Source organism: Anopheles ziemanni, chromosome 2, assembly GCF_943734765.1.
Source record: "Anopheles ziemanni chromosome 2, idAnoZiCoDA_A2_x.2, whole genome shotgun sequence".
In the NCBI taxonomy this organism is placed as follows: Eukaryota; Metazoa; Arthropoda; class Insecta; order Diptera; family Culicidae; genus Anopheles; species Anopheles ziemanni.
The window spans coordinates 62,149,591-62,161,901 of NC_080705.1; the positions used below are offsets into that span (position 1 = coordinate 62,149,591).

Below are 12,311 nucleotides of genomic sequence, written 5' to 3' on the forward strand. Positions count from 1 at the left end.
CGGTGTATTTGTTTTCTCTCCTTTTATAGCCAAAAATGTGTCCCCGGAATGCCGATATGAGTGACAATCGAATGCTGCTGTTCGTGTGGAATCGCGTCCAATCCTAGACGAAGAACTAACGGAAGAACGCCTATCAGGTCCGCAGAAGGGAGCCCTCATTTCCTTCTCCACTGGTGTCCTTTGGTGGTGTCCCCTCACATACACACACAGCTACTTGGGAGGCCACAACTAAACGCTTAAAAACAAAATAAAACGATGCTCCTTCGCTCGCTCTCTCTCTCGCTCTCCCACTCACCCTCTGACGTACGGTAAGGTCCAGGGTCGACCGGAGGAGACCGAGTTCTGGCCGCGACCGAAAGAAGTGGAAAATGCCGCCGGTTCAAACTAATGTGCTTATAAACAGGCGCATGGCTGACGCGGACCCTCAGTACGAACGCAGCATTTCGACAAACTTGACGTCCACGGGGTGATGATGCCGATGCCGGTGCCAGTGTGTTGTTGAGTGCGAAAGAAAAAAAAAAGAACTACCACCTACCACCCTCAGCTGTGTGTGGGGGGAACACGGAGGGAAAGCCCGGCAGAAATCAAGTGACAAGTGAAATCCGCACGCCAAAACGGGGACAAGAATCGCTGCGTCGCGTGTTTTATGAGCAAAACAGAGCCGCCCGGGTCAGTTTGGTGGCGTGTGCGTGCGGGGGGGAAAAGTGGTTTGGAAAAGAAGTAGTAAATCAGCTGTAGGCACAGTGATCTCGCATGTTTGGTACGCACGGTTTTGGTGACGCAAGGTACGGACGAGATTGGGCAAAAACGGACGAAGGAGTTCACTCCACCATTAGAACGATCTCCCGCACCGTCCATAGTTTCTACCTCACCCCCCCAAAGTGTACCCTTGTGAGGAAGACAGTTTAGTAGTGTGTTCATTTTTTTTCGCCCCCCGAGCTACCTTGTTCGGTTACAACATCAAAATGGACCTGTACGAGTACTACATCTACCAAAATGCTGGTAAGTTTGGAGTTTGCGAATGCAATCCACCCGAAGAGGCTATAAACCGGATTTTGTAATGGTGCATGGTGCTCTTTACCTTTATTTTTTTTTCTTCCTTCGCACAGATCAACGAACTAAAGACTGGTTTCTGGCGGGGTCACCCTTTCCAATCGCTGGCATCATAATCGCTTATCTGGCCCTTGTATACTACATAGTACCATGGTAGCGGCACAGCACGATCAAAGGATCTTTGTGGTTTACATTAACACATGACTTTGCTTCTAGGTATATGCGGAATCGGGAGGCCTATCAGCTGAAAACGTTCATGGGCTTCTACAACCTGTCCCAGGTTGTGTACTGTGTCTTCCTGGTAGCGAATGTATGTCCCCGTGTGTGTCCTTTCTAGACTCTGACCGGATTTGTCTAACTTTGGCCATTTTTGCTATCCTCCATTTGTAGCTGGTGAAGGCTGGTTGGCGGCCGTACTACTTCTATCGGTGCGTCGAGACCGACTACTCCGACGACCCGAAGGCGGTGCGCATGGTCGAGACGACCTGGTACCTGATGATGATCAAGCTGTTCGAGTTGCTCGAGACGGTCCTGTTCGTGCTGCGAAAGAAGCAGAATCAGGTCACGGTGCTGCACGTCTATCATCATATCAGCACGTTTGTGATAGCTTACATCTACACCAAGTACATCGGAGGTATACGTTCGCTCGCTGCAAAGAACTACTCTGCAGAGCAGCCTACTCACTAGGGCTGCTCCTTTCGATGATTTGGAATCGAATTAATCTATCCTTCCCTTTTTTTCTAGGCGGCATGCTCACCTTCTCCATCGTGGCGAACTGCATCGTCCACATCATTATGTACTCGTACTACTTTATGTCCGCCTACGACGTGCCCATCTTCAAGTTTCTGGTGGCAAAGTACAAAAAGTACATCACCAAAATTCAACTGGTACGTGACAAGTGCACACGCCACTGAGGCACCTCAGATCTAGGGGGAGGCTGGTGACAGAGCCTAAACCATTCACTTTTGCTTGTGTTCTCCCCACAGATCCAGTTCTGTCTGATGATGGCAAACAACTTGCTTGGCCTCAATCCAAACTGCAACATTTCGCGCCCCTTCCTGGCGATGTACATACCGAATATACTGATCCTGACCTATCTGTTTTACGACTTCTACCAGAAAGCGTACACCAAATCCAAAGCCGCCAAAGCGAAGCAGTAATTCACCGGTGGCGACCTTCAACAGGAACAGGAACCAGAATGGTTGGTCAATCATACCAGGTCGACCGGGCTACAGACCTTGGCCGACAAGATAGATCGATTTTTCGGCCACCGCGGTGCATTTCTACCGTTACGAACGCGTGTTCCGGGAACGCTCACGGATAATATAAATATCGTTGTAATTTTGCCTTAGAGGGAAAGCTTTAATAAATGTGATTATATTTGCAAGGGGGAGGGAAGGTTTCGTTATCGAGGTTCCTTTGGAGGCCCGGGAAAATCGAATGGAAAACGTTGACAATGCAGAAAAGCGGGTTGTTTATGTTTGTTTTGTCATATTTTTTTATTACTAGTGTACGTAAAAAAACACAATTTCAAAAACCTTGCTGATGGCTGTGCAGTCATCAGTCCATCATTTGGAGCTTTTAAGTTCCACCTAAGGGATAGAGCTAGATCAATTAGCCTCTAGTGATAAAGTGTAACTTAAAATCATTAGGTAGCCGCTGCCGAAATCAAATATAACGAAACAAATCAAATCAATTTGCTACTTGCAATAAAGTTCAATTAAAATAATGCTGTATGACTATTTTCTCTTCAATTTTATATGTTCTTTAACTCCTTCAGTTGAAGATTTTTTTTTTTTAATATGTGTAACATTTGACAGCAAAAACTATTATATCTTGCAATTATAGACGTATTTGAAGAGAATCACAAAACAGGTAGGATTTATGTTCAGAACCGCTGAACTATGGATGATAATAAATCTTAAATCCATAATGAATGACAACAACTTTCATCGAATGGTAACTTTCAATCACTTGGATTCAAAGCAACGCGATAATTAACCAAGCGCCGAGGGGTGACAGAGAAATACAGTATTCGTCTCGTGTTCATCTAGTTTTGTTTCTTGATTTCAATTTTGTCTCTATCTAAAAACTTGGTTATTGAAAATTAATTTGTTATGAATTCAATTTAGAATGAAATAGTTAGTTAGAACCAAAATTATTTTGTGAAGCGGCCTACAAAAGGGAAATGGGGCAAAATTATTAACAAATATAAAGGTTGGTACTGACCAAAATTTGAAAAAATATACGGGACCGATTGTACATAAGAAAAACAAGTGACATTTTGCTGCTATGAAAATAAGTTTATATCCTAGAATTCATCGCTTCTGTGCGATGTTCGAAATGTTTGGGCTATCCACAAAAACTGATCAGTTAGAGACAAAGTCAGATGCGTTAGAGACATCATCTGATGAGCTATTTCAAAGATTGGTGCCTTCTAGACAATAGCTCCTGCTTTCATGGTTCTAGACAACAGCTCCTTGCCATGGTAATTTATGCTTGTTAACAAATCCTAGTTGAAGTTTTGACGTTTGGTGAAGCGTTTGACAACAAGCGTGAAGTGAAAGTTGTTATCGTTTAAATTGAACTTTATCGCTTGTCGAAATTACTGATACATTCAATCTAGTATACATTCGAAGTTCTATCGAATCTGCTAGCACTAATTAAAAATGCGTTCTTTACCACCGCTTAATTATTTTGAGGTGAAGAATGAACAACAAACACGCTTCATAAGTATTTGTCTAACTTTCTTTTTTTTTTATGCATTTAGAAGCAGCAAAAAAACGGCACTAAACAATTGCAGCATGTTAAATATATTGTTATAAACCTACGAGTTTATTATCAATAAAACCCCAACGAATTTACACACACATGGTTTACGAAAGTTTTTGAGCGCCGTTAAAGTTTTCGATTGTATAGCTATTTTATCTATCACTATGACCAAAAAGGCAGTTTTCGATTTTAATATCTCGAAAACGGCTGAATATTTTTACAAACAAAAATAAGGCTTTTCTTAAAATCCAAAGCTATATCTAAAACAAAAATTTCAGATTTTTCTGTTCGACCAATTCCGAGAACCAACTTGACTATACTTAGAATGCTTGCTCGGTGTATAGCAAAACCGGTCGAAATTGCGTTTTCCAGCTTTTATTCATTTAAAATCTTTGATGTAAATCTAGAAAAAAAAGTGTGCGCTAGAAAGTTAGTATGCTGAGCAACATTTTAAAAATAAAATCATATTTTTGCCATTACAAATGACTCCATAAGTTGGCCGCAAAGATTAAAAATAACGCCAATTCCCATTGTAACGCATCGCGCATAACGCTTCGAAACGCTCGCGTAACGGAACAAAGCACAGAACGGAAACTTCCTTTGGAAAATGTTAAAATCCACATCTTCAAGATCAATTTATGGCGTTTTTTGTTAATTTAAAAATAAGAAATGATTTATCAAAGGTAGCCTAATATATCAACATCATAGCGCACACTTTTTTCTGAATTTACATGATACATTTTGAAAGAATAAAAGTTGAAAAGGATTAAAACTCGACTCATATCGATCTTTTTTGCTATACACCGAGCTAGCGGAATGGTGAAGTGGTACATTAAAAAATTAAAAACGCCAAAAGATAGTCAATAAATATACTAAAACGTAACAGTTTACGGATTTGAAAATATTTAAAAATAATAAAGTTATAGCGTTTTCAAAAAAGGGGTCAAAATGACCCCTAAAAAGCATTCGGGCAAGTTTCCAAAGCAATGTATTCTAGTGTTAAACATAAAAAGTATCCACAGATGATACACGAAGGGTTAGTGTGCCGTTATCTATTTTTCCTCGTCTGTTCAAAATTGTACAATGTGGCATGCAATGTTGCACGCATCTAGTACGAAAGCTGAACGCAAGCCGTGTAGAAACTACGAAAGACATGTGACTCGGAAAGATTTAAAATCAGTTGAAAGGAACAAGTCGGTTTCAAAGCAACCAAGTGAAGACCTTAAGAAAATGGTCAAAATAGTGTAGGGATTGAGCCGAGTTAGATAGAACTGAAATAATTGAACGAATTGACCGGAATGAATGAGTGATGAAATTATTCGCAAGCTGAAAATTTGGAAGAGCTATGGCCTACTAAAACGGAAATAGATCTGCGTATTGGAACAAAGTAGGGAAAAGTAGATATATTGAAACGAGAACGAATGAATGGGCAGTCTTGTGATTGATGTTGATTTGAGCGGATGGAGATTGGATAAAGAAAAGGAGCTTAGCTAGGAAAAATTAGTCGATTTCGGAATTTCAAATATACATATAGAGAAATGTTTCGTGGAGATCATCACATAAAAAAGATATAAATAAAATTTACGAATCATATAAAGATATCAGTCGTTAGTGAATTAGGATAGCGTGATAGATGTTTATATTGTTTTCTGCAGATTACCTAAGTTCTATAGAAGTTCGGAGCGATCATAGACAAATACTAACTAGGATGGTATCAATTATGCATGGCGCACTCTGTTTAGTAATGTAACTATGTAACCTCAATTGTATCACACCTTTAATTTCTACCTTGATTTCATCTCTGTAGAATAAACTCGGTTAGAAGAGCATCTAGAAAGCCGGACCTTGACTGCCTCGTGTGCAGGACAATGCAATGAAAATGAAATCAGAATGAGATTTTCGTTGCATAAGTGCATGTTTACTTTAAGATTTCAAGGAATTGAGATACCTTCGACCAACGTAAACTATCGCCATGCTTGATGCTATCAATGCAGATTGCACATAATAGAAGGAGAAAATTGTCTATTTGCGTGCACAGCAAATTGATAGATAATCCACCACGTATTATTTGTACAACGTTGCGTTTAACCGATCATTTGTGCGCGATCTGTTCTGTTACGTTTCAATATAAGGAATGTGCGGGTGTTCGGTTACACCCCTGCATTTGGCCAGTGTAAACAAAATGGTATTACCATCTTTAAATCAACGGTGCTTTTTCACCCAGCACAATGAAATACATTTTGAGAGAAGTAAACGAAAAAAAACGGAATATGTTATACCTTATATCATATTTATATAACATAGTGCAAAACCGTCCAGATGAAGATGGAATGGTTTGAAAAGCATAATGTTTCCGAGCGCTTCTGTTGCATTAACCATATCGTCACGTATGAGAGTTTCACGAGAGATAATTCACTTTCCTCATGAAATTCCAAGCCAACGACCTGCGATCGTTTGGTGCCCAATTTATAGCTTTATCATTTTTTTTTTTTTTATTGTCAAAATAACATTCGGCTCGGCACACGGTAAAGGGAAAACTATGCCGAATCATCTTGTACGGACAAGAAAGCTCTTAGAGACGATTTTTCAACCGCTTATCCTTAAAGGAGCAGCCCAAGCGCAACATTCGACCAACCGCGGACCGCGCTGTGGGGTTCGACGTGCAGCTTCACACGCCGATTGGAATCGAAGTTACGCACGTATCCCCACGCCACACGCACGTCGTGTGACGGCTGGGCCCATGTAGCACGACATCTCGGCGCGGCCAGCACGAACCGAGTCGAGTCGACTACGCGGCCCCAATCTCGGTACAACACGCGACGCAGCACACACGGCGGCATACCGGCGGCTGGAACACGGCAACGACGACGACGACGACGACGACGGACAGAACCACGATCGCGATCGCAGCCGTCGCTGCAGTAGGGTGAGTTGTGGCAAAAATTAATTTCGCACCAGTTCGCGACCGTCGCACAGTTCGCTTCCGAACGGCATCCCAGTTGCACCATACCAGTGCTAGCTCCCTAGGCGGCCATCCGTGCGGTTCTGGAGTGTGTGAGTTTTGGGAGTTTTGATCGCTGCGGCTTTGTTCAGTTCGGTTTGTTGTTGGTGTACTCGCGCTCTTGTCCGGTTGGGGAACAGAATCGGATTAGGTGCGCTATCGATAGTGCATGAATACACCCCTGCTACTAGCATCGGTAGTTAGTGCGCACACGGGACCAACAATGGACTCCAACTACACCGGTGGAGGTAACCTCGGTGAGGTGATCCATCAGCAGCTCGACCAGTGGTACACCTTCCTGGTGGATGATCTGAGCGATAAACGTGGCGAAAACTTTCCATTCCTGCACAGCCCGCTATGGCCGGTGTCCGTGCTTACCGTCTACTTCCTGCTCGTGTTCTACTGGATACCGAAGTGAGTACAGGAGGAGGAGGAGGAGGATGAGGAGAGTGCAGCAGCACGTCATCAGTACGGGTGGTGACGTTTTTGGCAATCAAAATTCCTAACCACACACAACACACATGCCCCATCTCCTCTCTCCCTCGTATACGTTTCCTCCCCTAGCTTTATGCGCGACCGCAAACCGTACGATCTGCGCCGGCTGCTGGTGGCGTACAACGTATTCCAGGTGGTGGTCTGCTACTGCCTGATCCGGCAGCACGTCCGCCACGGCTGGACGTTCCGCTACATGTACACGTGCGAGCTGGCCGACTACTCGAACGGCAAGGACGCGATCGGGTTCCTGCACGGTTCCTACCTCAACTACCTGGTGAAGACGGCCGAGCTGAGCGAGACGGTGATGTTTGCGCTCCGGAAGAAGCGTAGCCAGATCTCCTTCCTGCACGTCTACCACCATGTGTTCACCTATGTGCTGGCCTGGATTTTTGCCAAATATGTCGGAGGTACGTGAAATTCTACCCCTCTGGTGCCTTTACCTTCCGCTACTAACAACCGCCCGGGACGATTTGCCTTTTCGTGTCCTTCGTCTATCGCTTTGATTCTCCACAGGAAGCATGCTGACCTACACGATCATCGTCAACTCGATGGTGCACATGTGCATGTACTCCTACTATCTGCTCGCCGTCATCCCCGACTACGTGCCGTTCCGGCTGAACAAGCTGAAGCGCTACATCACCTCGATCCAAATTGTAAGTACCAGCGGAGGGATGAGACCAGACTGCAAGGGAATTTACAACAAATGACGTACTTCGTTCAATCCACCCCTCATTCCCAAAAATCAATAGCATTGAGTCCCCCAAATTTATGATTGAAAAATATTCGTTAAAATGTATTCAGCTCTCATATTGTGTTGCTAAAAATTGGATAAACATGCAACATCCACGACACGTCAACTTCACATGTTTTATATACCATGCACATTTTGTGTGAACCTCCTTCGCCCTAATCTCCCCAGATCCAACTGGTAAGCATCCTGGTGAACATCCTCTTCGCCGCCCGTAGCAGCTGCGCCATCCCCCGCACCCACATTCTGCTCTACCTGCCCTACATGGTCGTGCTGATATCGATGTTCGTCAACTTCTACCTCAAGACGTACAGCGGGCTCAGTAAAACGCTCGGCGTCTGCTACATGGACGGTGGTAGCACCACAACCGCGGCCATCACCAAACCGCTCGCGAACGAAAGGAAAACACAATAAGCGCCAATGCGCCATAACATTGCGGGGAAAATGGCGATCTTCGAACGTTCTGGGCGATTGAGGTGATCAGAAAAAGGGAATTCAATTCCAACGTGGTACAACAATTCGAAAGAGAAACAGTAAAAGTTTAGAGAAAAAAAACTAAGTAGAAAGAGGGGGGGAGGGGGACGAAGTAGCAATCCGGAAGCATTACACAAACCGAACACGCAGTGATTAGGAAAAACTAAGTTCAGCGGGCGTACGCGGGGGAAGGAAAATTGAACCAGGTTTGAGGGTTAAGTGAACCTGGGCGAAGGGGAAACGGAAGTCCGTAGGGTTGCGACCGGATCCACCCCGCGCCGATCCCATACCTACGCGCCATCCATTTGCAGCGATAAGCAGATGCAAAATAATTGCCATACACACCACACACCGCCGATGCCGACTGGAGATAGCAATTCGCGAGCTCGCTGTGTGTGTGTGTGTGTATGGAGGGTGGGTGATTGTTTTTGTGATCAAAAGCTGACCAACATTTGTTATTTATCACTGCACTTTGATTCATTTGACGCTGAGCAGCTGGATAGCATAAGCGGTGCGATATTGAAGGGTACAACTTGGGCGAGAACGAAAGTGCCCCGAACAAACTGCAATCGTAGCAATGTACAATAAACGATTATTATAGAATTCCTGCGGGTGGAATTGTGGCTAAGAAATAAATTATCTTGTTAATCTGTAAGTGAGAGGGATGGTCAGGGCGGGAAATATAGAGAGAGAGAGCTAGAGAGTGAGAAAAGCAGATAGTACACAAAGCGATGTAAGCCAATGCATGTGATCAATCCTTGACTGTTTATGTCCTTCTTGTAGTGCTAGACTAAGTCACTTATTCTTCCGAATAAATAAATTACGATCATCGTCTGATACGATCATCAGAATCAATATTTAATTCAATGCTACAAAATTCAATTAAAAAGGTATGCTTTACACGTACATTAAAACTATACTACCGTATATTGTTCATTATTTTCCGCTCCATAGCTCGTTGCGTTGAATTCGCCGTTTTTGACAGCACCGAAAAATGTTTGCCTTGGACCTTATCATGCTAGACCAAGGCGATAGTCTGCAGCTGACTTTGAAACTGTAAACCCCTATTTTAAAGGTTAACCAGGTAATTTCCAATAAATGAACGCTTGTGATTTGCGCTCAATTCGCGACTATTTAGCCCATCGTTTTTCGAATGGGGAAAAAAAAGTCGATGCGCGATGTTGCCCAGAACATTCACCGACGTGAGAGCAAGAGACCAAGGCAAGTTTGTTTTTACTTTTGTGAACAGGCCGAAAAGTATTGCCTTGGGCTTCTCTCGGCGATATGCTGTATCGGCGTGGCCTTGGCGATATTCTGTCGCGACTTTAAAATTCTAGATTACTTCGTCCGATGCATTGCGAATACCATGGAAGTTTAAGAACAGTGTGGTCGAATGCATTCACAAACGGCGGGGGAAGACTACAGCAGGTTTATAAGCAAGTTAGCTTCGTTATTGTTCAGTACTGACAAAGGGAGACATGGCTTCAGTTCCTGGTTCTTAACCCCTTAGAGATCTACATCTCCAGGTAACCTTGAGAAGGCCCAGGAAGCTGGATTCAATTGCCGAACTGGTGTAAGAAGATCTGACAAGACTAGACCAGAAAAACAACATTCGAAAACCTTTTTAAAAACGTAAAAACAAACTTGCCTTGGTCTCTCGCTCGTAGGTGAATGCCCCCGACCACATCGATATCCTAAAACTTCCCTGCAGTTGGACGAAACATGCGGGATTGAGTTTTGCAGTCACGATCACTGGATCACTGGATTTTCCAGCAATTTACTGGATCAAAGAATAGGTTTTCTTAATTTTCAAAATTAGTAAATACAGTGTAATTCAGCATTTTCTAGTTCAGACTCTTGTCTTCTTTCCTACGCCTTTGGTAAATATTTCACCATTATCCCAAAGTTCGTATCAGTTTTTCGATGTATCTCAAATCGAATCTGATAGCAATTGAACTTGCTACGAAAATGGTAATTTAAAAAAAAACCCCTAAACTAAACGAAAGCGAAAACTGACCCAAAATGTATGTATCGCTAATGAATATTCATTCAAAACGCGTGGCACAAAGTTGCGCCTAAAATCAGCGTGTTTCGGTTCCGCAACTGATAGGGAAAGTATGTAATGTTTGCATAAAACATTCGATTCCGATTTTAATTCCTATTCTCTAGAAGCACCTTTTTGCCGGCAGCGCCAGTTCGCACAGAATATGGGGACTTTTAACATTTGGCCGTGAATGAATAAAACATAAATAGGCAACAGAGTTGGATTTGTTCTTTTGGCGATGTGTGATAACTATTTTTAACCTAACCAGACAGGACACAACTGTTTAGTGATCTGTGCAAAAACTTTACCTTGCGTCTACAGCATACTCGAGGTAGATAAACAAATTAGCTGGAAGGTCCTTGGAATGTATTAGAAAAACGAGACGTGACGAAATTAGCTTACGTTTATGCGCAGGCTAAATGTATCCCAGCAGCATCATTCTACGCGTTACTGTAAGGTCGTCTCGCCGCCACGTGTTAAAGAAAACTTTATTATAGCGAACATCATTCAGTTCAAGTAATTCCATTTCATGTTGTTGTTCCTGAGCTATGCGATGTGGTAAACTGTCCTCGAGAAGCTAGTGGACTAGCTGGAAGCAAACAACTAGTTAGAAGTTCAAGTATAATGAAATGGGGGAAAACCCTAGGCCCCACAAAAAAAGCACTGACTTATTTTATAAGCATCATACATTATTTAATCTCCGAACACTAATCTGAGGCGAACGCCTTTATTGGAGTCGCTCCGAGTTGGTAAGGTTATGTGAAGCAATAGGTAATTTTGAGCGAAACTCATTAATTTTTCGCAGTCCAGCCAAAACAAAATTACCCAAATTTTCCAAGGAAAAAGCTCTAAAACGGGAATAAAAACCAAGATTTTAATGCGCATTCTTTTTCTACGCGTTAGTAAAAATTCCGAGGACCACGAGACTTAAAGTTTTAACTGTTCTCTAATTCTCTATCTATCGGTAAAAACCGATGTTGACCATTGCTGGAAATTCTAATTAATTCTTTTTCTAAGTCCAAATGAAAATTCATTTTGCAAAAAGCAAGTTTTTGAATATTGAATAGTGAAATGTCGGACTAGTAATCATTTAAGGAAGCATAATAAGTACAACCTTTCGTTGTTCTAGTTTGGACACTATCAAATTTTACAAGTTTAAAGGCTTACGTGTTAACCATAAAGCGCATTCTGTCCAACGTGGCGTATTATCCTCGGATGAGAATGTTTTAATCCTTGCCACCTTTTTATTATTCGTTAATTATATAACGGAGCAATGGTACTTGATGAATGTCTGCTTGATTGCAATATCACATTTCAACATTTGTTATAGCTAACATTATCGCGAAGAAATCATATCTGATTTCCGACTACATTTGCTGTAACTTGTTTTCTATGTTAAATTTTAATACAATACAATACGTCGTGAAATGTCCATTGGTCGGTAATATACTTATTCTTTCGCTATCATTATTTGAAAATTGCATAATTGAACTAAAATTATGCCATTGCATCTTGCCCCACTTTCCCCTACTAATGAGATAATGAAAAAAAAAATTGTACAGTGTTTCTAAAACAGTGGAGAAGTTCTTAGCTGTTTTTTTTTGTATTTGTTTGTGCCCTTTTAAGTGTGGACCCATGACCCTGGCCCAGCACGCTTATGACACTTGCGAGTGGGGGGGAAATAGTAAATCACTGCATACATTGAAACGGACAGCCCTGGCGGA

At 42.5% G+C, this 12,311-nt stretch overlaps 2 protein-coding genes across 2 annotated transcripts in view; one reads left to right on the top strand and one right to left on the bottom strand.

Annotated features, from left to right (window-relative positions):
- LOC131294490 (oxysterol-binding protein-related protein 9) overlaps nucleotides 1-12,311 on the bottom strand; it is a 49,807-nt gene that overhangs the window by 18,527 nt on the left and 18,969 nt on the right. The gene's annotated exons all lie outside the window — the stretch shown is intronic.
- On the top strand, nucleotides 966-2,213 carry LOC131294523 (elongation of very long chain fatty acids protein AAEL008004-like). The gene is made up of 6 exons (XM_058322573.1): nucleotides 966-1,002; nucleotides 1,110-1,206; nucleotides 1,270-1,363; nucleotides 1,444-1,687; nucleotides 1,798-1,940; nucleotides 2,040-2,213. The coding sequence occupies exons 1-6, from the start codon at nucleotides 966-968 to the stop codon at nucleotides 2,211-2,213; spliced, it is 789 nt and encodes a 262-aa protein (XP_058178556.1).